Source organism: Pimephales promelas, chromosome 5, assembly GCF_988280905.1.
Source record: "Pimephales promelas chromosome 5, fPimPro1.hap1.1, whole genome shotgun sequence".
Taxonomy (NCBI): domain Eukaryota; kingdom Metazoa; phylum Chordata; class Actinopteri; order Cypriniformes; family Leuciscidae; genus Pimephales; species Pimephales promelas.
In genome coordinates, this window is record NC_142773.1 from 2,135,751 (window position 1) to 2,162,416 (window position 26,666).

Below are 26,666 nucleotides of genomic sequence, written 5' to 3' on the forward strand. Positions count from 1 at the left end.
GTGATTTATCAATGACTCCTTACTGAATAAAAGTATTTGAAAAATAAATCCAAACTTTTGAATGTAGCATCGATTTTCACATGGACAACTGTACAGATATATATATATATATATATATAATTCATACATATCATACAAGTGACATTGAAGACTGGAGTAATGATGCTTAAAATTCAGCTTTCATCACAGGAATAAATAAATTACATTTAACAATATATTACAATATAAACCATTATTTTATCATGTACACATATTTTCTTGTGCTTTCCGAATAAATAAATGCAGCCTCCTGAGCATAAAAATCTTTTTCTTTCCAGAGAGTGTATGTGTAGTTGCCATCTCTATTATCACCAGTCACTAGTCTTCATTGCACTCATGTAGAATACAATTATTTATATAAAACTAGTGTGTCTGTAAGTGTAGATAGAGTTATTCCATGTGATTAACTGTTTTAATGTAAAAAATTAAACCATTTAAAGTAGCAAGTATCACTTAGAGCATGGCTCAATTTGTCTGATTGGCTCAAATCAACATGACAGTAGAAGCGCGCGCCTGTGAGCAGATCGTGCACTTCCGGGTATCACGCGCCAGCGGAGCAACGGCCATTGATGAATGAGCTCAGACTCTGCAGATATTATTATATGACTGCGAGAGGAAAGCGGGAGTAACGGTAACTGCATATGATTTACTGTAGTTTAAACATTCTGCTAATGATCTGGTAGTATTGACAGCCAGTGAGCGCTAGCCTGATCTGATTCTCGTGTTTTTTCCGCTAATCTGTTTATGGCGCCAGTTTATGGTTCATATCCTCTTACGTCACTCACCTTTTAATATTCATGAGTGACATTTGACCATCGTATGATGAATTCAGCGTTACTAATAATGACTTTCTGCTCCAACAATTTCCAGGTGTAAAACAAGAGCGAGTGACACTATTGTAGAGATGGAGTTTAAAGAGGAAAGTGAAGCAGAAACATGTAGACAGAAAGATGAAGAAACTGAGCAACAGAGAGGTGATCATTCTTCACTCTTCATTGACTGATGAAAATCACAGGAGCATTTTTCTTTCAATTACTAATAATCACATTTGTTTCAATCTCTATAGTGAGTGTTTGTGTTTAAAATCCTTCAGACGAATCAATGTTTTTTAGCATCTCGTGTCGCTCTTTCAGGATTACTTCTTAGCATCTTGTTGGTTCTGATGCAAAACAAATGGCATGTTTTTATTAATAAGCAGATGATCATTATTAAAATGAGCCCAGAAATTATAGCATCACTCACACATTCGATTTTTTTGTTAGTGTACATAATGCACACAAGAAGTGTATTTTGTTAATTTTAGTGCCAATTTGGAAACCTTAATAAAGACATTATTAAAAAGTAAATAAAATCTAATTCAAAATATTAACAAAAACTGTAATACAATAAACAATCATCTTATCCCCATTATGTATTATGACAAATGCCTGCAGAGGGCGCCATGATTGTTGTTATTTGGCCAAACAACATTTAAAGGTGCAATGTGTGATATTTCTGAGGATCTGTTGACAGAAATGCAATATAAGATCCATAACTATGTGTTCAGTAGTGTATGCAGACCTTACTTAATAAACCGTAATGTTTTTATTACCTTAGAATGAGACATATGTCTCCATAACCGCGGGCACCCCCTTCTATGAAGGGCGACATATTGTGACATCATGTTTCTACCATAGCCGAACGCGAACACACAGCGCTACAGAGCGAGTTTCGTCACTACCTTGAAAGAGAAGCAGCAGAAAGCTGGAAGCTAGGAGTTGCTAGTGTGTCCTGTGTGGTTGCTAGAGGGTTGATGAGGTGTTGTTTTGTGTAGGTAACAGTCAGATAGCAGAGTTTGAAAAATTAAAAACTGGAAAAAAATTAGAAATAATTAATAATATAATAAATAAAATAACACTCTCCTACACGATAGTTAGCTACTAACAATACTTTGACCTTTTTAAATCTTGGCTTATGTAAATTTCTATAATTGCCAATTTTATAGGCTATTTTAATAAAGTTAATAATAAAAGCATCATTAAAAATGGACATGTTATTGTTGTTATTTTTCCTCTCAAAATAAATTGTAAGGACTATCCCCTAGTAAATTGATTGAACTGATTGCACTGGTGCAGTACAATAATAATATGACTATTGTAATTTTCACTGGATCAGTTATGTGTTCATCTGATGTCCTGATGTTTGACCTCTTGAGTCACTTGTGTTTTTTATTTGTCTGAACTGATTTTAGACCTGACAGAAGTGAAGGTGGAGTGTAAAGAAATTAATAAAGTGGAGGAGGATCATCAGTATAAGAGACCTCAGAAGATCATAACAGGAGAAAAATCATTGAGTTGCTCACAGATCGAATGCGAATTCTCCCAGAAAAGAACAGGAGCCAATAAACCACCATTCATCTGCCCTCAGTGTGGGAAGTGTTTCACACTCAAAGTGAACCTTAAAAGCCACATCAAAATCCACACCGGAGAGCGTGATTTCAGATGCCTGCAGTGCGGCAGTAGCTTCTACAAAAACGCAGATCTGAAGAGGCACCTGCAAACACACAGCGGAGAAAAGCCATTCATCTGCCCCCAATGCGGGAAGAGATTCACCCGCAAAGAGAGCCTGGAGAATCACATCCGAATCCACACCGGAGAGAAGCCTTTCACCTGCCTGCTGTGTGCCAAGAGCTTCATACGCAAAGGACACTTCAAAAACCACATGCGCGTTCACTCCGGAGAGAAGCCGTTCACGTGCCACGAGTGTGGGAGGAGCTTCACGCAGGCCACCATCCTCAAAAACCACCAGCACTCGCACTCGGGAGAGAGACCGTTCGGCTGCGGCCAGTGTGGGAAGAGTTTCATTTCAGCCAAGCACCTGAAGATACACCAGAAAATTCACCAGAAGCTTTTCCTGTGCTCTTTCTGTGGAAAGATGTTCTCTCAGCTGGGCTACCTGAAAGAGCACCAGAAAATACACACCGGCGAGAAAGCTCACATGTGCTTGGTGTGCGGGAATAGCTTCTCTAGAGCCAAATATCTGAAAGAGCATCGAAAGGTCCATACGGGAGAGAAACTCTACAAGTGTTCGCATTGTGCCAAGAGCTTTAGTCAGTCAGGGAACCTGAAAACACACGAGAGAGTTCATACCGGAGAGAAGCCGCACCGCTGCCCGCCGTGTGGAAGGAACTTCGTCACATCCAGCGCTCTGCTGTCTCATCGAAGGAAATGTCGCCAAAAGTTGCCGTAGTGAGCAGAAGTCAGTATTGGGTTAGGGTTAGGGTTGCTTCTACATCTTTGTAGAAACAGGAAGTGTTTCTGGACCAGTGTTGCTTACATCTTGCAAATGGTCTATATCTCTAAATCCTGTTTAAAACCTCTTAAATAGACATTCCAACAGTGCATCTGCTATATTCCCTTTTTCAGGACACGAGATGCAAATCAATGTGCATATAGCTTGTTCTATTAACACAAGAGGATTGGGGCTCTCTGATGCGATCCTAATACGGAAGTAAATTAAGTTACATTTTCAGCTTTTGATTGAAACAGGTAATCTCCATGCATAGCCTTAACAAATCAAGTGTATAAATGTCATATATTTGTTTTGTGAGAAACAGAAAATTATTTATAAAAGTACTTTGCCTCACACTAGAAACTGCATTTTTTTAATTCTTTTCCCCCCTTTCCTAAATTGTAGACCAATGGATGGAGAAATTAACTGATTCATGGCAATAAAATTGTTTCTCCTTCTTTTGCAAAAAAGGGTGATATGACTGTTTGTTGATATTCTGTTCTAATTTGTTGATGTGGAACTCTTTTGATTTTGGATTATTAGGAATAAATGTAATTTTATTAACCAGATTGGAAGACCCATCCGAATCCAACAATTTCCTTGCATGACACACATAAACCTATTTTAATGTGTATGGACTTAAAATCATGTGCTGAAGAACACAAGAGGTAACTCAACTTCTAAAGCATTGGGGCTCTCCTGTTAAATGGGTACAGCCTGAGAGAAGATGAAACGGTGAATGCATTAAAATATGCAGCTCATATAGTGTATTCGTGATGTAAAGCTGGAACTGTGTTTGTACTGAGATCTTCCTGGTCCAACAGAAGAAAACAGAAGGTGGTTTTATGAACGTTTTATGAGCCACAATGTGTAGTTCACGAGTTCACACTTACAAATAATCAGATCTTCAAGCTCGGTATTTTGGCCCAAAATACTGTTGAGGAACATCGCTGATATACATTAGGGGTGTAACGATACACCTATTTGTATTAAACCGTTCACTACGAGGGTTTCAGTTCGGTCCGTATTACTGAGCAGTTCGTTGGACCATTTTTCCTGCCCGTACGACCAAAATTTAGTTTGCAGTTGTGCTGATGACGCGACCACCACAACAATGCCCAACATCAAATGGCAAACGTTAGAAGAATTGCGCTACTCATTTGTGCTTTATCAGTTTGGATCACTGCGCTAAACAACACAACCTGTGATACACATGACAGAAGATTAATTATCAAACTTAACCAACCATTCAGAAACGTCCTGTTTAAGCCTTAATTGTCGAACTTCTTTGCGGCCGTCATCTTGTTCCGGGTGCGACTCCGGTTCAAATTGATACGGTTGCACAGATCGGATGTGTCCTCAGAGACTCCCGCTGCCATTCTTTCTCCAAAATGTACCTTCAACAGTTGTCAAGGCAACACTTCACGTGCTTTAGGTGCGTTCCATTCGACAGGGTCCCTATGCAGTGTTCACTGCTCCCTACTCCCTAAACACGGTTTATCATTTGAAGTCTACTTCACTGACTTCCTGTGAAGTGATGTATCGATGTTCCCTTATTTCCTTTGCCGTTTGCAGTGCCCTTCGAACTGAACATGTTTGTTCCCTTCGAATTGGAATCTCACTTACGATGGCGAAATACCCTGTGAAGTCTACTTCGCAGTCCACTTACGGTCGAATGGAACGCACCTACTGAGTCGAAACACCCGCAGAACGGAGGGGCGGGGTTTATTATTTAAAGGCATATGCACTGAAACGGCGTGCTGAAAACAGAGCTGATTTTGACCAGGTAATATTAGTGTTTTCTTAAAATACTAATGAGAATTTAATTAAAGTATATTACAAAGTTTTCATTTAGACCCTAAACATTGATATTAACTAGTACAAAAATGGCATTATATGACCCTTTAAAGTATGATTACCTGAATGTTTGATTTGATCAGAGAAAAATAGTTTTGAATATTTAGAAACATACCAAAACCTTTTTATTACATTTCTTCCAAAACTGACAATTTGTTGTACCAAAACAGTTATTGATGTTTTTTTTTGTTATAGAGATTTTCTTCCAGAAGCATTTTTTGTCATTTCAGTCAAAAGTACAGTGGTAACACAGTCTGTTGAGTTCGCGGGACGTTTTCACTCGCTGGTAAGAACCGAAACCTCCTCCAGATGCTGACGCACAACGCCGTCCAGCACTTTACTGAGGCCTTTGCATGCGGTGATGGCGGCCTCCATCAGCGCGTCCAGGTGGTCCTGGTGGAGCCGCGCGTCCATCTGCAGCAGGGCGATGTTCCCGCTGCGGGGCAGCAGCGCCAGGGCCAGAGACGTGCCGCCGCCGCTCTCCTCCGCGTGACACAGGTCCGCCAGTGCCGTGTCCTCCACGAAGCCAGCGCTGCAGGCGCACACGTAATCCCGCATGGGGATGCCAGCGTCCACCAGCGCCAGAGTCGCAGCGTTCACACACGCGCTGTAGTTTCCTCCGTCCGCCTGCAGGATCTACACAATCACCAGAGACACACAGACTTTATCAGCTAATGGACCCTTTATAGGTTTTTATTTGATGTGACTTATTTAGATGTATAATATAACAACTGATAAAAATGTAAATGTGTACCTTGGAATGCAAATTAAGTCGATTTGGATAAAAGCATCTGCCAAATGCATATATGTAAATGTTATATAATGTTAACCTTGGTAGTAAACGCTGTGAGGGTGCTCAATACAGCGACTGCTCAGAAGAAAGAAAGATGTCTTAAGTTGCCGTCACTCAATGAATGTAATCAATCTCTGTATATTTTATCCCTCTTTTGGAAAGTTGTGGAAACACGATCATGGATTGGAGCAAATTTTTTTTTTTCACACTTTTTCAGATGTGCTCAAAGTCAGTCTTCAATACAGCGTTACAAGACATGAATCAAAACATCCATCTATGAGGAGAATCACAACATTATAAACTTTGATTTGAAGCAAGAAAGTTTTTGAAAATCTTAAAAAAAGACAAAGGTACAAGACTGCGACCTTAATTACTTTAGTGAGAGAGAACTACAATCCCATGAAGCATTGCAGGCAGCATCTCCCTAGTGAAATACATTCATTTTATGCAAAATACACTAGAAAAACATTTACATATTTAAATTGCAATTGTACTTTTTGTATACTAAACTGGTATACTTACAGTCTGCACTTACTGTACTTTAGTTATCTGGAAATAGTGCTGAGGCCCAACTAAAGATATACTGATTGTGCTAAAGTGGAACTATTGCAAGGATACTTTAGGTTCACTTTAAATATCTTGAATTTAAAGACTCATAGAATTTAAAGTGAAAGTTTTCACCAGACATTCTGCTGTTAAACATGATTATTTTAAAACCCAGCTGAAATAATGTGTGCTGACGGCTTCAACAGAAGCTAATATCATCGATTAACAATCTCGTAGCTCACAGCAGGGCTGAATTCAAAGATTTATAAGCTATCATTAAAAATCCATTTCCCTATGGAGAAAATGGATAGTTTTTGCTTGGGAAACCCGACTGTTGAGCTCTATAGTGACATATATATATATAAATAAAAAACAAAATACTATAGTACAACTATGATGACTTCTGCTTCTGTGAAAAGGGTTCATATAATGTAGGGGTGTAACAATGTCGTGTCACAATATATCGCAATACAAAAATTCAACAATATGCATCACGGAAAGTGACAATGAGTTGTTTAGTTAATAGTAAAATTACTGTGTGAGAAAAAATTCATGTTTTTAGAGTTTTAATGTGAGTACTACATTAAACTACTATTAAAATATAATGTATAATAATGCAATGTGGGAATATTTGTGTGTCCTGATAAAGCCAGATGTCTGATGTTACCAGTAAAAAGTGGCCGACATTATTATAAATATCTAGTCAATGACAGCACAAGCATATTCGACTAAAGTAATCCTGTATTTCATCTTCAGAATCATGAGTATTGTTATTCTGGTGTCTCTATTGTCCTGTATTAGGTTTTCAGCACCAAGTCCAAGCCTGTTCATTTACACAAACAATGAACGTAATATCAAATTTAGCATTTTAATCAACAATAAATATTCTGTTCACCACCACCTGTTATAATATGTCTATGATAGAATCATCATAATAATACCCTATAGTGAGTTCAGCATCATGATGTGTCGAATCGTGACACGAGGGCATTGCTACACTACCAATATAATGTGATCTACTTCTAAAATAAACTCACATTATTGACTAATTTGATTAGGCTCTTGCATTCGTCTTTTAAAACTAATAACTGGATCAAATGAAGGGATTTGTTTCTGTGACCAGTGGAAGATGAAGCCAACATCAGCGCAAACTCTGGGATATTCATATGGCCAGTGCTGTTTAAAGGAGTAGTTCACTTTAAAAAAAAAAAAGAAAACTTTTGCTGATAATTTACTCGCCCCCATGTCATCCAAGATGTCCATGGCTTTCTTTCTTCAGTCGAAAAGAAATTAATTTTTCTTCAGGATTTTTCTCCATATAATGGACTTCAATGGGGTCCAAACGGTTCAAGGCCCAAATGAGAGTTTCAGTGCAAACTGTTCAAAGGGCTTTAAACGATTCCAGACGATGAATAAGGGTCTTATCAAGCGAAACGATCGATCATTTCAAAAATAAATAAACTCACATTTTGACCTTGAACCGTTTGGACCCCATTGAAGTCCATTATATGGAGAAAATCCTGGAATGTTTTCATCAAAAACCTTAATTTCTTTTTGACTGAAGAAAGAAATACGTAGACATCTTGGATGACATGAAGGTGAGTCAATTATCAGCAAAAGTTTTTTTTTAAAGTGAACTACTCCTTTAATGGGTCCTTGAGGGGAACACATTAACCCTCTTCATTTCAGATTGCACATTTCTTTCCCACCAAATGTTAGTAAAGTGTGACACCAACAGCACTGCTGGATGCACACACACACACACACCTTGACGTAGATGTCGATCTGCGAGCGCGGGTAGAGCTCGGTCAGCACCGCGGCCTCGAAGGTCTGCTTGAGGTGCAGGCTCATCTCGCTGGACTTGCGGTCCCCATGTGGACGCCTCTTCCTCTCCGCCGTGCTGAACGTGGCCATGCTGTACTGGCAGTTGATAACCGCCCGATCGTGCAGGGACTTACTGCGAGAGCCTCGCGTCTGCGGAGAAACAACACATCGCGTCAGTACACGGCTCTGTGGAATACTCGATTCTGATTGGTCAATAGCGCCATCCAGTGGCGAGTTATTCCCAGATAACAGCGGCTGAACACAGAAACAAACATAGGCTAATCCAGGTCACAGAAGTCAGCAGCAATGTCTATACGCTCGCTAGGAACGGCTTTTTCTCTGAGGAAGCGTTGCGTTTAAAGAGCTAATCAAATATTTCAACTCAGATCAATATTTCATGTCTAATTATTTACTTATGTGGCGAGTAGCCGTGTAATAAGCGGGATAATGTACATCAAGCCGGCTGTTATCGCAGAATAAACCCCTTCAGTGTGAAGCAAGCCCTGACCCTGATGAAATTGTAAAGTGTTACCAGAAACACAATGAGTTTTATTAGCAGCACTTCAGAGTTTTAAAACACAACTTCTAACAGATATCCATCATTTCATTTTTTTTATTCACTTTACAAATAAAGTAGCTTGAAAACCTGCTTACAACCTCCTGAATATGGAAATAACTTTTACTGTATCTTCTGTCAGTGTTTTTGCCTTGTTTTCCCGTGCAAATGTCAAAATGACCGAGATGGCCAATCAAATCAAAGGCGGCGGGTTTTTCTAACCTCACGGTGAGATGCGAGAATAAAAACATTTTGCTAAATTAATTCCTTTAAAAGATCTGATATGTTCTATAAATGTAAACGTCGAGGGGGAAACACAATGAGCTGTATTAGCAACTTCCAACAGATATCCATTACTTTTGAATTCATTTTTACAAAGATATAGCGTAAAACCTCCTGAATATGGAAATCACTTTTACTGCATCTTCTGATCACACTGCACAAGTCTTCCTCAGTGTTTTAGTCGTGTTTTCCTGTGCAAATGTCTAGATATTCTTAAATCAAAATGAATTTACTTGAACTGCTTGAAGTCTTGTTTTCTGCGAATTTGATCAAAATTAAGTGATTTTATGATTAAAACAAGAACAAATATCCACCAATGGCCTCAGAAGACTTCAGATTTTACATTTTCGACTCATGTAACCGTATCTTGCTTAAAAGATGTTTACATATTTGTATATTGACAAACAGGACAAAAATTACTGAGGAAGATACTCGTTTTTTCCAGTGCATACAACATTTAATATATTAATATCACTTTATGAATTTAAAATGTTCTGCTCTGATTTAAAACTTTTTAAAGGCCTTCCCTGCTGAATAAAACAACAACAACTAAAAACAGTCTAAGCTGGTTGGCGGGTGTCAGCTGGTCTCCCACTCCCAGGCTCGTTTTAGAGATGTTTTTTTTTTTTTTGGTGGCCATTCTGGTCAAGCTGGGAGACCATCTAAAACCAGCTTGGCCAGCAAGGAAGACCAGCTTACAGCATGTAAGACCGTAACCAGCTTGGGCTGGTTTTAGCAGTCTTGTTCGGCAGGGTAAACGTTAGTTTGTGCCAGGGCGAATTAAGACTTTGCAAGAGCCGCAGAAGCTCTGTTTATATCAATGACTTTCTCTCTCTCTCACACACACACTCACACAGGCTCACCTCGTGTGGCCCGTACACCACCGCCAGGGCTTTGGTGTTGCCCTGCTCCAGGTAAGCGGAGCCGTCGGCCTGCGCGAACACACTCATGCGGGCCTGCACTTTGCGCAGCTCGGGCGCTTTCCGTCCGTCCAGCCGGTATCCCTGATCCGACAGCAACTCGAGACCCGCCATCGTTCAGCAACAACACGCGTGGGTCTTCTTCTGCTGCTGACTTCAGTCTCCGGGTGTGTATACCTCCGCCTGCTGGACAAATAACAACACTACAGTATGAGGCTGCAGCCTGCAAGACTCAAAAGCACCAAGCACAGACCAGTCGGTGTGTGACATCGGTCCCGCTAGAGCGATTAGAGAACAGACAGTTGTATGCCTTTGTATCGCTCTCGCACGGGTTTAACATTTACTTAGTTGATTAAACTGACTCTTAGCTGTTCAAGAACCGAAATGCTTGTTTTGCTATGTAAAGCAAGCTGCAATTTTCATTTGTGCCAGGTACTACGAGGTAGGTAGCCTACTGCTAAAGTATCGCAAGAAATCAATTATTCGTCCCACCTCAAATGTGGAGCAAGCACTAATATAGGCCTATCCTTTTGGAATTGGGCTTTCTTTCTTTTCTGTGGAATAATAATAACATCTTTTGATGTGTTATTGTAGGCTATGCCTGATTTGCTGATGATTCAATTTTTTGACTGTTAATTATCAACAGTACTAAATGCACTGGTGCTGACAAAACATCTTATAATAGTTTTGAGACAAATGAACAAGCACATCCATAACAAAATATTTTAACTGAAAGGCAACACAATTCGGTTTGTGCAAACCCAATCTAATATGTTCTGGCATTAATACTGTCTGTTCTGGGCTACTGCTACTGTAAAAACAGCATCTAATCCTATAGTTCCTCCTCTGTCCACGTCCCCTGTAGACTTCACAGTCTTTGTAGAGAGAATTGCATTGTATGCAACAAGACATTAGATACTGAGTTCTGGAGGTCCTTCTACGCGCCTCTGAAAATGTGTTCCAGTTTACTACACCTGATAACAAAAGAACAGACGGGTTCACGTTTTATTTATTTTTTAATACAAAAGTTTCTGGTAGGAGTGTTTCCTCAGTATTAATTTTAGTAGTGGTGTGCCATCACAGCAAAACAAATGTGACATTAAAAAAATACTTATAGTCTAAAACAAACCATTAGTATATTGTAGAAGTAATTATTATATTATGATGATTAAAATAATTTTAGCACTAGAACTTAGACTTGAATCATAACTTAGGCCCAAACATGGACAGATAAAGGACAAACGAGGAATCATCACTCAAAATCACCACAGCTGCACACAAAATAAAGAGGAAACAGTCATAAACGGGTATAGAAAACAATAAATTAGGTTTGGCTCACAGCGGTGCGACGAAGGCTGTCCCCATTCAAAGGATCCTTCTAATGCTGCCATCTCACTCACTCACGCACTATTGGTGTTTAATGAAGAAGGTTACATTTAATAACATTTGCAGATACTGTAGATCTGTGTCCATCATGGCTCCATAAAGAGCGGCTGAGAGACAACGGCGATGCCGTGCACGTCGGGATGCTGATACTGAGAGGAAGCAAAAATATCTGAGTGAGCATCAGAGATGGAGAGCGAGGAAAAAACAGAGGGAAGCGTCAGCTGTGTAAAAAGTGGAGGAAGCAGAACAAGAAGAGGAAAGAGAACGCAAAGGAGGATTGTCAAGTACAGGGATAGGTTTTGCCGAAAGTGCCTTGGATTTTCAAAGAAGCGTCGCAGTGTTCAGAGTGAACACCTCCAACAGAAATCCCACAAACATGCTCACTGCTTTTAAAGAAGACAAAAACCTTCTTCACACGGATAACGACTGGACGAAAACAAACCATTGCCAAGAACAAGGTGAAGAAGCAGAAAAGGTTTCTGTCTTACACAATGGAAAAATCTTCTTACTGAAAACACAAAAAACATATCATGCTCACTTTTCTGTGAGCTTCGCCCATTTTGGATTGTACATCCCACAAGATCCATGTAAATCTCAGATTTGTCATTGAGAAGTTGCATAATTTGAGGCTCATAGATTCTTCAGATCTCGAGAGTTTGACAAAAATGATAACCTGTGACAGATCCAAGCTGTCCACTCTGGTGTTTTCTACATAGGTGGGGATCTTATTTCAGCACAGTGTCACCCTCAAAACACAACAGACATGAACCCGGTGCTGAATTATCTACAAGCCACATACCCAGATGTATCTGCACTTTCTGAGAGATGGACCTTGTACTCAATACAAACTGAAAGGGAATTTCTTCCTTCACTCCAGGAGAAATCATTTACCAGGAAGTAGTTGCATGTGCTCCATGCAAATGCAGCGTAGATACCAGTGCTTCACAACACAGCATTTCACTTTCAACAAGACAGCCCAAAAGCTGCCAACAGAAGCAATTGCTTGGGAAAGTGGAGATCTCATTGGGAAGTGATTAAAAATATATGACAGTCTCCCTATCCTGGGATCATCATGGATACAGATGAAACATATGCCTTTGTAAAGTACATTTAACTACGTTTTATGCCTTGTTTGTCTTGTACTTTTTGCATCGCACTTGTCTGTCATTGAACTAAACAAATAAAAAGATAAAATAATAAAGAAATAAAGAACCCAGAATAAGTGGTATAAGTGAACTGAGTTTGGTGACACTAGTGTGTGTGACAGTGAAGTTGACTGTTTCACTTCTTGGGTTTTGCACTTTGGCTCTGTCTCTCAGCCTCAGCTCTCCTGCCACTGCTCACACACACACACATTGAATGTATAATAAATACAAACCTCAGGATGTCAGTCATTTACAAATCCAGCATCTTAGATAATAGTCCAGAAACAGGGAATATAGCAGATGCACTGTTGAAATGTCTATTTAAGAGGTTTTAAACAGGATTTAGATATGTGGTAATATCCCGCTCCAGTGCAGTGGGTGTCTCTGTGACACTGTTCCACAGCTGTTCCAAACCCTCCTGGAAAACACACGAAGAAGAGCAAAACTGAAGGAACACCTGTCCACACCTAAACCTGTCGCTCACTATATTTGATTTCATCTACGATTGAAAAAAAAATATGTCATTTAGCACAATGCCTACCAAATCTAATAACACTCGCGGATATTTATGTGTTTAATCCACAATCCATCGAGACCAGCAAGAGATTCTGAGAATGACGCGCGCGGACTGACAACAAGCGTTACTGAGTTTAAAATACTGATAAATTCTCTTCTTAGTGGACATTAAGACTGCAAGTAAGTTTATTACTGTCACGGATCCATCTGCGTCAGCACCAGACACCTTCACTCCGCCCACTCGTTCCAGCTCCCCAGCCTTCTAATCACCGTCACCTGCCCACATCAATCACCGTCCCAATCATCCTCCCTTTATAAACTCACTCCTCACAGTCACTCACCGTCTGGTCTCGTCGACACACCGGCTACAGACTCCCGCTACTCTAAACCCTGGTTTTGAGATCAACTTACCTGCTTACTGTCGTCCTGTCTGCTCCTTCTCCGCTCCTGGTCCCCGGTCTCCCGCTGCTCATCCGTCCGCTGCCTCAGCTCTCCATCTTCCAACCCTGCTCAAGATAAGATATACTTCATCAGACTGTTTCCCGATCGATTACTGAACTTTATTCATTATCTACTCACCTGCTGTCTACCATATCATCTGTGTCAATAAACCTGGTTACCCTCATCCATCTGTGTCCTTCTAGTCTGTGACAGTAGACCAGACCAACAACATGCTGCAGCCTACCCCGAGCACCAGCGCTACACCGACCCCACCCTCTCCTACCATTCCCCGGACCAGCGCGTCAGCACTCTCCACGGCCACCGTCACCACTTCTTCCCCATCTGCCTCTGCCAGTCCCATGGCCCAACCAGCGCCCTTCTCTGGCGAGGAGGAGGAGTGCAGCGGCTTCCTCCTGCAGTGCGAGCTCTACATGGAGACGAATCCATCCGCCTTCCCCACCGAACGATCTAAGGTCGCCTTCTTCATCTCACTCCTGCGAGGTCGAGCGCTCAATTGGGCTCATGCCCTGTGGAAAGATCGAGGTCCAGTTACTCGGACGTTTGCTGCTTTCTCCGGTCATTTCATCGAGGTATTCTCGCAGTCTGCACATTCCATCTCGGTGCAAGACCAGCTGTACCGGTTGCGGCAAGGGAGATCGTCAGTTGCCTCCTACGCCCTGCAGTTCCGCACCCTCGCCGCCACTCTCGGGTGGAACGAGAGCGCGCTCATCACCGCATACCGTCATGGCTTGAATTCAGACATCCGTCTTCAGCTCGCGATCTATGATGACACCGTGGGAATAGAAAGCATCATCCAGCGATCCATTCGCATCGATCAGCGCCGCACTGCCTGCCAGCTCGACAGCCCTGCACTCCCACCTCCTCGTCCAGCGTCCCGTCATCACAGTCCTCCAGCACCAGAGCCGATGGACATTGGTACCTCGCGACTGCCAGTGTCCGAGAGAAATCGGCGCATCACCAACGGTCTGTGCCTATACTGTGGAGCCTCCGGTCACCTGCTCGCCACCTGCCCCATTCGTCCGCCCCGACCCGCTGTGAGTACAGTCCACCTACCACTACCCATTTCCCCCTTGAAATGTACTGCTGCCACTCTCACGTATCTGAACCGTTCCCTTTCAGTTCAGGCGCTGATCGACTCCGGATCAGCGGCCAATTTCATCTCTCTGTCCACCTTAAACCGGCTACAAACCAGGCAACGATCCATTCCCCACAAACTGCAAGTACAAACCATCCTCGGTCAACCTCTGGGGCGCGGCCGGGTCGGACATCGTAGTCCCGACCTGGGGCTGGAGATCGGCTGGCTTCATAAGGAGGAGATCTCTTTCCTGGTGCTGGAGGGCTCCACGGCCGAGATCATCCTGGGGCGCCCCTGGTTGGAGACCCACTCCCCGCATGTCCAGTGGTCCACCGGCGAGATCCTACGGTGGGGGGAGGACTGCTTCCATCACTGCTTGCCATCTGTGACGAGGACCTCCGCTCATACCACCACTCCGATCGTTCCCCTCTCCACCACCTCCGTGGATAGGCCTCCTGCTGGACATCCTCCCGAGATTCCTTCTCCCTACCGGGCGTTCCAGGATGTCTTCGATGAACACCAAGCGACCACCCTACCTCCACATCGGCCATGGGACTGCGCGATCGATCTGCTGCCCGGGGCGGTCCTACCGCGGGGTAAGATCTACCCTCTGTCCATCCCGGAACAGAAGGCCATGGGGGAGTATATCCAGGAGGCTCTCGACCACGGATTCATCCGACCATCTGTGTCCCCTGCCGCTTCGAGCTTCTTCTTCGTGGGGAAAAAGGATGGAGGCTTGCGCCCCTGCATCGACTACCGTACCCTCAATCAAGCTACTGTCAAGTTCCGCTATCCTCTTCCTCTGGTCCCAGCCGCCCTGGAACAACTCCGAGGGGCATCCATTTACACCAAGCTAGATCTTCGTAGTGCCTACAACCTCATCCGCATCCGGGAAGGAGATGAGTGGAAGACCGCCTTCATCACCCCCGCGGGGCACTACGAATATCTCGTGATGCCCTTCGGATTGTCCAACTCACCCGCCATCTTCCAAGGTTTCATGAATGAGATATTCCGCGATCTCCTCAACCAGTTTGTCATCATTTACATCGACGATATCCTCATCTACTCCCCCGACCTGACCTCTCATATCCATCACGTTCAAACGGTACTCACCCGGCTCCGAGACTATCACCTCTATCTCAAACTGGAGAAATGTGAATTCCACCAAAGCACCATCCAATTCCTCGGTTACATCATCACTCCCCACGGTATCACCATGGACCAGAGGAAGGTGGAAGCGGTACTCCACTGGCCCCAACCCACCACCCGTAAGGAGCTTCAGCGCTTCCTGGGGTTTGCCAATTTCTACCGCCGGTTCATCCAGAACTTCAGTCCCCTCAGCTCTTCCCTCACCGACCTTCTCAAGAGTGGGGCCAAGTCTCTATCCTGGAACGACCAAGCCACCCGCGCTTTTCAAGACCTGAAGTCCGCCTTCAGCTCCGCTCCTACCCTGGCTCTTCCGGACCCAGCCTTACCGTTCCTCGTCGAAGTGGATGCATCCATCTCGGGGGTAGGAGCGGTCCTCTCTCAGCGGCAGGGGAACCCACCTCAACTCCACCCATGCGCCTTCTACTCCAAGAAACTGTCCCCGGCGGAGCAAAATTATGACATCGGCAACCGGGAGTTACTGGCCATCAAACTCGCGCTGGAGGAATGGCGGCACTGGCTGGAGGGAGCCCAACACCCTTTTACTGTGATCACGGACCATCGTAACCTTGAATACCTCCGAGAGGCCAAGAGACTCAATCCCCGTCAAGCCCGTTGGGCCCTGTTCTTCACACGCTTCAATTTCTCAGTCACCTATCGCCCCGGAGATAAGAATGTGAAAGCAGACTCCCTCTCACGTCAGTTCCAACCCGAGGTCCCTCCTGTGGAGTCCGAAACCATTCTCCCTCCAGCCGTGGTGATCAGCCCCATTCAGTGGAGCATGGATGAGCACATCGCCGAGGCCACACAGCTTGAACCTGCTCCGCCGGGAGGTCCAGAGGGACGGGTCTATGTCCCAACTCGCTTACGCCTGTCCCTCATGGACTCAGTTCACTCCTCGCCGGGCTCTGGACACCCAGGCAGCCAGTCCACTCTCTCGCTCGTCCAACAGCGCTACTGGTGGCCGGGTATGGCCCAGGATGTCTCCCGGTTCGTCAAAGGATGCTCAGTCTGTGCCATGGCCAAAGTTCCCCGTCATCTCCCAGAAGGCAAACTGGTCCCTCTTCCCATACCCACTCGACCCTGGTCCCACCTCGGAGTGGATTTCGTCACTGACCTGCCCGTGTCTGACAATCACACCTGCATCCTAGTAGTAGTAGACCGCTTCTCTAAAGCGTGCAAGCTGATCCCCCTTCCTGGCCTTCCTACAGCCTTTGAAACAGCGGAGGCGCTGTTCCAGCACATTTTCCGGAACTTCGGTATCCCAGAGGACGTTGTCTCCGATCGAGGACCCCAATTCATCTCCCGTGTCTGGAGGGCTTTCTTCAACCTTCTGGGAGTGACCGTCAGCCTCACTTCGGGTTATCATCCCCAGTCAAACGGCCAGACTGAGCGGAAGATCCAGGAGATAGGGAGATACCTGCGGTCATACTGCCACGATCATCAGGACTGTTGGAGTCGTTACCTGCCCTGGGCCGAGTATGCACAGAACTCTCTCCGACAAACCACCACCGGACTCACCCCATTCCAGTGCATACTCGGCTACCAACCTCCACTCTTCCCCTGGTCAGGAGAACCATCAGACGTCCCAGCAGTCCACCATTGGTTCCAGACGAGCGAGAGAGTCTGGGACTCAGCTCATACTCACCTCCAGCGGGCTGTTCGGAGACACCAGAACCAGGCCAACCTACGCCGTTCCGACACCCCTCACTACCTTCCCGGACAACTGGTCTGGCTCTCCACCCGGGACATCCGTCTCCGACAGCCCTGTCGGAAGCTGAGTCCCAGATACATCGGACCTTTCGCGATACAGAGGCAGATCAACCCCGTCACCTACCGGCTGGTCCTTCCCGCTCACTACCGCATCGCACCCACCTTCCACGTCTCCTTGCTGAAGCCCTACACTAACCCTCTCTCTCCTTCTTCCCCAGAGTCTGGTGCTGCGGAGGTGCCCCCTCCTCCTGCAGATCCTGAAGACGATAACATCTATCGAGTCCATGAGATCCTCGACTCCCGACGACGGGGCGGCCGCTTGGAGTATCTCGTGGACTGGGAGGGATTCGGTGCTGAGGAGAGATGTTGGGTCAACCGGGAGGACATTCTGGACCCCTCCTTACTCCAGGACTTTCACACCACCCACCCAGATCGTCCAGCGCCCCGGGGCCGTGGTCGTCCCCGTCGTCGGTCCCGTCTGCCAGCTGGAGCTGGCCGTGGGGGGGGGGTACTGTCACGGATCCATCTGCGTCAGCACCAGACACCTTCACTCCGCCCACTCGTTCCAGCTCCCCAGCCTTCTAATCACCGTCACCTGCCCACATCAATCACCGTCCCAATCATCCTCCCTTTATAAACTCACTCCTCACAGTCACTCACCGTCTGGTCTCGTCGACACACCGGCTACAGACTCCCGCTACTCTAAACCCTGGTTTTGAGATCAACTTACCTGCTTACTGTCGTCCTGTCTGCTCCTTCTCCGCTCCTGGTCCCCGGTCTCCCGCTGCTCATCCGTCCGCTGCCTCAGCTCTCCATCTTCCAACCCTGCTCAAGATAAGATATACTTCATCAGACTGTTTCCCGATCGATTACTGAACTTTATTCATTATCTACTCACCTGCTGTCTACCATATCATCTGTGTCAATAAACCTGGTTACCCTCATCCATCTGTGTCCTTCTAGTCTGTGACAATTACATTCTTCATTACAGTCATTTGTTATTATTAGGAACTTCATATTGTATATTAAGCGAGATTTAAATGTGAAGTTACAGAAGGCTGTTCTTCTGCTACTCCTAACAGAAGAAGAATCTGCCAGAAACTACAACCTTTTGAAGTAAAAACAAAAAAAAAAAATATTGAAAAGGGTTATTGAAAACAAAAATGTCCACTTAGTTACGTGTTAGTCTGTTGTTTTTGTGTGGCAAAGACAAACTTTGATGCGATGACTTGTGATGACAAAATAAACAGCTGAGAAACAACTTAAAATCATTTTTTTTTCATTATTTATATTACTATTAGTGAAGTATTCAAGGTTAAAATGGAGAAAAGGGTTTTAAATGAGACAAATTTGAGTAATTTTGTGGCCAGAAAAATAATAATTTAGACTTGTAATGCCATGGTTTACACACTAGGTGTCTGTAGGCTATGGCTTTTTAATAAATAAACAAACATGTCTCTACTAGTCTCTAGTTACTCAAAAGACTATTACAGGTCATAACTGCTTACTTATTTTTAGATTTTGCATTTGAATAAATATTTAGACATGGTCAAACACTAGATTTTTCAAATAATACATTTAAAAAGTTAATAATTAACAGTCAACTGCTCGCTATAGAGTTTCCTATGTGTGTATAAAAGAGAAGTAAGTGTGTTTGTTATATCTTATGCTTATATGATCCTAACATCTCTTCATGGTTCATGTTATTAGCCTATAACTACTGCGTCATCTTCAGAAGTGATCTTCTGGAGCCAATCCAGACAACGTTTGTGTATCGTATTATGTTTAGATTATATTACCTATTTAATTAGCATAGTGTTGTTTCACGTGAATACCCTGTTCAGACAGTATTTTAATCACACACAACAGCACAGGGCGAAAAAGAGTCAGTGAATTCATGAACCGTAACAAACAAGTTCTTTCTTAAATTGAACAAAAAGTCCACACTAGAGGCGTAGGAACTACTCTCTAGTTATTAACTAACTCTGGACTTTGCTCCGTTGCAGCATTTGCTCTTAATGCAGGAAGTGGCTAGTAGGTCATAAGATATTTTCTATTTGAGTCGTCAAAATATTTTTACGTTTTTGTTTTATTAATTCTTGTGGGTTCCCAATATTAACATCTATAATGATTATGATTTAGTTTTATTATTAGGATTTTTGTTCTAATTTTAACAATTCACCGTACCGGCAAAAAAAATTAATACAACATAAATATATGATAAATAAAACTATTTTATAATTGTATTTACCGGTAATATTTTCAGTTTCACAAGTTGTTTATACAGAAATTACAACTTTTTAAACTTCAAATGTTAAGTGTGTGCTTGAAGAATATTCTTAATATCCACAAATGGGCTTGTTATTTTGCATTATGAGCTTTTTATAAGGAGAAAGTGTGTATTCTGCATATTTTTATATTTAGTTAAGATGTGTTAAAGTTAGGGTTGGGTTTAGTTTGCTCTATAGAAAATATCAGTTAATAATTTGTCAATAATAACCTTTTAGATGCTGAATTAATCCAAATTAATGACCTTTTAGATCATAAAATTATTTATAGACATTAGAAAGCAACTATACACTTAATTTAATTCAAGTATGCTAACAAAACTGTGTCGCACAGACATTTCTGCTCTCCATTCTGTCAATAAATAAAAACTTGAAATGTTCTCTTAAATTAGAGTTAAGTAATTTTTACATGTTTAATCTCACTTATGTATTTTAAAGAAATTGTTAAATTAACATAAGCCAGTAAAATAAAATGATGGTTAACTATAAAACTGTAAATTGTGTGAGTGTGTGTGTTTCTGTGGAGGATTAGATAAAGACACAGATGTGTTTCAGACACAGTTGATCCTCATTTACTAAAGTGTTTTCTCTCTCTCTCTCTCTCTCTCTCTCTCTCTCTCTCTCTCTCTCTCTCTCTCTCTCTCTCTCTCTCTCTCTGTTCTTTGTGTCATCAGTTTAAGATCAGGGTCACATGTGTCACATGTTTTTAGATAAAATATTTGCTAGAGTATTCACAGCTAATGCTTATTTCTCTTTCTGTAAAATATCGGTTAGTATTTTATTTTACTAATATGATTACAGGCTTCAATATGAGACATTAGACTCAGATCTTCAGACTCACAGGAACCACGAGAATTTCAAAGACAATCTTCTTGGGATCTTCCAGGTAGGAAAACACATTTTAATGAATATTTAATATTTATAACAAACAAATATTATTAAAAAAAGAAATTTAATTACATTTTCTTTATCTTCTTTCTTTCCTTTTAAACACATTTTAGCACAACTTTGTTAGCATGTTAGTCTTTTAACTGGATGTATTATAATTATTTAATGTGTAGTTTTGACCAAATGTAGATGTCCAATTTGCCTTAAATGGGTGATGAACTGAGAAATCAAATTTTCCTTAAGCTTTTGACATCTAAGAGGTCATCATGTTATAAGAATATCCTGTAAGTTTCAGAACTGAAAACATCCTTGTTAGTCCAATAAAAGCTTTTTTTGACACCAGCCCCAGCAAACGACTCGTTTTTCAAAGTGGGGAACTATGACGACAAAGAGGATAAAACACCACCCCCGGAGATCAACGCCTACTTCAACACGGCCAGTTTAGCCCCGTCCACCGATTCGCGCATTACACACATAGCTAAATAACATAGGCCAGCCTACCTCGTGATGACAAGCCGGATCGAGAGTGAAACTCATTATAATATGCAAAACTGTTATCCACTCACAGCAGTGGGCGTTTACTTCCAAGTCTTCAGTGCGAGACGCCCATAAAAACCAAGCGTTTTTGAGCTAGGCTCAAAACTAGGGTAGAAAATAGCCTATTACTTATTCATTTTGATGTTTTTTAGTGTAAAAACCAAGCGAACGTCATAAGTTGACCTCAGACAACAATATAATAAAATTTAAAAAGCCAGTTCATGACCCCTTTAAAGGGGACATATCATGCAAAATCCACTTTTTAGCCCTTAAATGCATTTTGTTGTATATTTGGAGTGTTTATAAGTACAGAAAAGTTGAAATTATTCTCTTCAGGTGGTTCGTTTATATCTTTATATTCTGTTTTGGTCATATTTTGAAACCTGTTTGGTCATATTTTGCAACTGTGACAGCATTTGCAGCGGAACTGGCAAATATGGACATTGACTAATATGAAACTCAGTTCACGTATAGATCTCATCGGTTCATATATACTTCACACTCATACTTTTTACCCCAGCCCAACAGGAAGTCGGCTATTTAGGGTTGTTTGGATAACACATGCAATGGAATTTGAAATACTCCTCCTGGCGAATTCAAACACACGGCACGAAACTCGGTCAGCATGAAGTCAAGACATTGAGGATGAAAGTTTGTGAGGGTATTTTTGATATCTCAAACGGTTTGGCCATGGCGAGGAAACGAAATTATGGCGCGAAAAGTGAAACAAGAAGTGTGTTATAACTTCTTTATACATTAACTGATCTTGGTGAAACTTCAGCAGTGCGTTCGTTGTAAGAGGCGGGTCACATGGATGTGACTATTGTGAGTTAAAGTTATAGCATCACCAACTGGCAGCGGGAAGTGTGTCACTTTTAAAATGCTTTGAAATAACCCTCTTTTTTTTACCCGATTTGCTTCACACTTTATGTGTATAATGTAAACACACGGCAGATATAGACCTGTGAAAAGATTATTGATACCTTAGATACTGTTGCCGTGGCAACGCATCAAACTTTAAAGTCCCAGTGAACCGGAAGTTGCAAACTATTTTTCTCCAGTGCTGTGACGTATTTCCAAGTGAAACGGAATATTGAACAGAGGGCAGGGTTTTACTCTAGTGCTCCTCCTCTCCATCTCTCGCTCATAGCAAACGGTTTGAGGGGAGTGTTTATAAACAACATACAATCATGCCAGAGGCAATTCATATACATTTAAATACAATTGTTGAGGATAAAATACACAATAAAGCCACAGGCTTATTTCCATTGTGGTCCTCTACATGCATAAAATGAAACAAACAGTTTCAGTGGGAATAAAATCAAAACAAGCAACTCAAACCCTACAAATTCCTATGGGATCTCAATTGGAAAGCCACTTTTTTACTTCTTTTCTAAAGGGCCGTGCCTCTTGTAATTGCTTTAAATGATCTGGCAATCCATTCCAAGCAACTGCACTCGAGTACGAAAATACACTTTTAAAACGGTACAAATATATATATTATTTATCCTTGCCCTTGTAGAAATACAATGAACATCTCTCACAAAAACATAGTAGTCATGCAAGTATTTAGGAACAGACCTCTGAATTATTTTATGCACCATCTTAATTTTAATAAAAATTACTCTTTTATCCACTTTTAAAATTCCCAATTCCTCAAAATGGTTATTTAGATGCATACAAGGATGTAACCCCAAAATAATTCTGCACAACCTGTTCTGGGCAGTCTGTAATTTATTTTTGACATGTTTTTTAGAGCCAGTATACCAAAAAGTTAGCCTGGTTCAACCAGACTAGTACATTTCATTTGTACATAGAGTCTGGCCTCCCTCAATTGAGAAACGTTTCCTTCCTTGTAGGCGGGTTCACTATTAAAGTTCAAATCTATTGGATCTGCCCAGAGTCACTCACGATCTGCCATAGCCAATCGCTAATGTGTGGTCGTGAGTGACGTGTGTCATGCGCCGAAACGGCTGGAAACAACCATAGACAGTCACAGTAAAAGAAACAACAAGTCCGAACTCCGAATGATCAGAGGATTAAATTTACAATAGGATTTCAGTCAACAAGAGCTGCAGGTTTTGTTAATCTAGGAACAATTATTAATTCGAAATGTATATTTGACATGAAGGACAGTGATTATTCAGTCAATGGTCGAAGCTGTGTCTAATCATTACAAATACGCCGCTGTGGTCATTTCTGATCTGCCCGCAAATGCTGTAGCTGCTACAGTGAATGATCAGTCTGTCTCTATCTGCAGATGTGTAATAAACTACAATTTTTCATATTACGTATTTTTGTTTCTTAATTACCTTAATTATGGTCTTCAAAGTATGTGTTTGTACATTTTTATATGGCATTTAGTTGTTTTTTTTTTATTAAAACAAATTAACCATTGACATCTAAAACTGAAAATCAAATATAGTCTCCAAAGTATGGGTTTTCACATTTTTATTTATGACAATTTTTTTTTTTTAATCACAACCAATTTGTATGATTTACAACATGTAAAACTGACACACCAACCTCCTGCACGAGTACACAAAGGGGCTCAAAATGTTCATCACAAGAATCAGTAAATTTACTGTTGGGAATCTGAGCGACTGACATGACTCCTGAGCGGATCTTCAACAATAGTTTAGCAGCCAGGACTCGGGGCTTCCGAACACCGCGAACACCAGGCTAAAGTCCAAAATGTCACGGTCATCGTGCACGAGCTGCCCAGCACAAACTTCCAACCTTTCTGCCTCCTTCACTTGGTCCTCCGTTGTGCAACAAGAGGTGAGACGATAACAATCCGGCTTTAAATTCTGTATATTCGGCAGTTTCTTTTCCAACAACGGACCGAATAGCTTTTCTCACGTCTTTCTCCGCTGCCATTACTGCACTCAAACTGACGCACTACATCAACGTCATCGTTCTCAGCCACTCCCTCTATTCGCTGATTGGTCCTACAAAAAATTGATTTCTGGAAACCTAAGGATATGGAGCGGTCCCAGACGTAGTACTAAAGTAAAATGAAATTGAGCGGAAGTGCGTAGGAGGGCGCAGCCAGGCTACCAAAAAGTTGCTGCATAGTCGAAATATGGTTGCACTAATGCACCAGTTTACTTTGTCATTGTTTGTTTGTCTAGATAAGCAGCCTGTCAAGCTAAAAATTTTATTCGATTATTTATTTTCGATTAAGCAGCAGCTGCCATACTATCCCCAGTCATTTTGTTATCAAGAATACATCCCAAAAATTTCTCTTCTTGTTTAAAAGAAAAATGCTTATCTCCCACCGTTATTTCTGAATTGGGACATTTCCTCAATTTTGCAGCAGAACAGAATAGAATAGCCTCAGTTTTCCCTAAGTGTAAAAATAGCTTATTTTGAAAACACCAATTAGACACTTCTACAATTTCTCTTTTTAACTTGTTTTCTATTGTTTCTTTATTTTCATCAGTAACTATTATTACGGCATCATCAGCATATAATGATAAATGACTAGAACAGGCCATCTTCAAATCATTTATATAAATTAAAAAAAGTAAGGGCCCTAATAAACTACCTTGTGGTACTCCACAAGAGATCGGCAAAAATTCTGAGCACACTCCATTTATATTGACCATTTGACACCTATTCGTAAGATAGGATTTGATCCATTTACATGAATTAGAATCAAAACCCACAGCATTTAATTTTAACAACAGAATATTATGGTCGACTGTGTCGAAGGCTTTTCTTAAATCGAGCAATAACATCCCACTTAATTTACCTTTATCTATTCCTTTCGTTATATAATCCGTCAAATATAGAATAGTTGTCTCTGTGGAATGTAACTTTCTAAAACCAGACTGAAATTCATATAAAATATTGAAATTGGAAATATATTCTTCAATTTGGTCAAATCATATTTTTCTAAAAATTTTAGATAAAGAAGACAGGATTGACACAGGCCTATAATTATTACAATCAAGCCTACTCCCTTTTTTAAAAAGGGGAAAAATTTTAGCTTGTTTAAATTCAGCTGGTACCTTGTTCTGGCAAATAGAAAGATTTAAAAATTTTTAAATATATATTTACTTGCACGGAATAATTGTTCACCACAAGACTAGTAATATGCGCTAACAAAGTAAATAGGTTCAATTTTGATTTCACGGGGACTTTAATATTCTTGTTTGATGCTTTTGAGACTCTTAGCATGCTTGAAATTGCATAAAACTCGACAGACACATTACATTTCTTACCCAGTAGACATATGCAAAGTTTCAGAAACGGGCGTGGTGAGGGCTCAGTAGCGCCACCTTTTGTCAAGAGTGGGGGGATTAATTTTATCTACAGTTACAAAAATCGGTATGTGTATTGTTCTCCTCGAGCCAGACAACTTTCTTATTTACAATTATTAGCTCCGACCAACAGAAAGTCCGATTTTTTTGGTTTGAATATATGGTGAGCCTCTCTCTGAGCCTACGTCTCTGTATGGCAAGCCCTTTTAACATTTAAAAGCTAAGTTTGACTATCTGGAATTAACATTGTAGATATCAACAACGTCTTTCTGACTAGTCGTAATTACATTTTGGTTAGTTTATATTATCATTTAAGATATCTGTAACATAGTTGTGACTAGTCGAAACTATAGAGTTTAGCAAGCCGTTTTAACATTTAATCATTTTAACCTACTAGTCTCTATTTTCATGCTACCGTTGTAAAGAACGATACTTTTAAACATAACCCTAAATCGCCATAAGGTGTCGCCAGGTGACTGTCTTTATGAACGAGTCATGGATTCATTCGTTCAAAATGCTGAATCATTCAGTAATGAGAAAACGCATTGCTTTGAGATGCGCGATGGTTCGCTGTGATCTTTGTCTAACTATTTTCTCTGCTGAAACTATATTGCATCTAAAATGTAAGTGTGTGTGTGTGTCTTGTGTGTGTGACTACGTTTGTTGCAGTGATAAGAGTTGCACCCTTGTTAAAGTTTAAGGCCTTGTCTTTCTGGATATGTATCTTCTTATTTTTAACAAAATATGCAATACAACCCATATATTTTAGATTCATTATTTGCTTTAAATAAAATTAAGATTGTGTTTTTGGTAATTGAACCTGAATGAATTTAAAATGAATGTGCTATTTCAGATCATATATTTGTTTTTCTTAAAATTTGAACTTTGTGTTTTTCTGACTTTTTACTTTTGTTTGTAGGATCTTGAGAGCAAAATAATCACATTTCTGAAGAATGAGCTGGAGAAGTTAAAGAAAATATTACAACATGAGAACACACAACACTTTGTAAAGGACTTTAATGAGAACAGATACAGTATCAAATCAGCAGCTCTTGATCTCACACTACATTACCTGAGAGAGATGAAGCAAGATGAAGCTGCTGATGCTCTAGAAGGCAAGAGACTCGTCATCATCTGTCTGATTGTCTCTTATAA

The 26,666-nt window shown here is 41.5% G+C and overlaps 3 protein-coding genes across 3 annotated transcripts in view; 2 read left to right on the plus strand and 1 right to left on the minus strand.

The window, feature by feature from the left end:
• Positions 1 to 598: 598 nt before the first annotated feature.
• On the plus strand, positions 599 to 3,750 carry LOC120461681 (uncharacterized). Its single transcript, XM_039649923.2, has 3 exons — positions 599 to 670; positions 910 to 1,013; positions 2,270 to 3,750. Exons 2-3 carry the CDS (start codon positions 944 to 946, stop codon positions 3,265 to 3,267), a joined length of 1,068 nt encoding a protein of 355 aa, XP_039505857.2. The 5' UTR covers positions 599 to 670; positions 910 to 943; the 3' UTR covers positions 3,268 to 3,750.
• Positions 3,751 to 5,268: 1,518 nt separating this feature from the next.
• On the minus strand, positions 5,269 to 10,254 carry exosc4 (exosome component 4). The gene is made up of 3 exons (XM_039649936.2): positions 10,031 to 10,254; positions 8,273 to 8,479; positions 5,269 to 5,802 (listed from the first exon to the last, which is right to left on the minus strand). The coding sequence occupies exons 1-3, from the start codon at positions 10,199 to 10,201 to the stop codon at positions 5,443 to 5,445; spliced, it is 738 nt and encodes a 245-aa protein (XP_039505870.1). The 5' UTR covers positions 10,202 to 10,254; the 3' UTR covers positions 5,269 to 5,442.
• Positions 10,255 to 20,614: 10,360 nt separating this feature from the next.
• The window catches only part of LOC120461697 (NLR family CARD domain-containing protein 3), a 36,668-nt gene continuing 30,616 nt past the window's right edge, over positions 20,615 to 26,666 (plus strand). The window contains exons 1-2 of the mRNA XM_089130816.1: positions 20,615 to 20,704; positions 26,431 to 26,626. Of these exons, the coding sequence (XP_088986942.1) occupies positions 26,593 to 26,626 (34 nt within the window). The 5' untranslated portion in view covers positions 20,615 to 20,704; positions 26,431 to 26,592. The remainder of the gene's footprint in view (positions 20,705 to 26,430; positions 26,627 to 26,666) is intronic.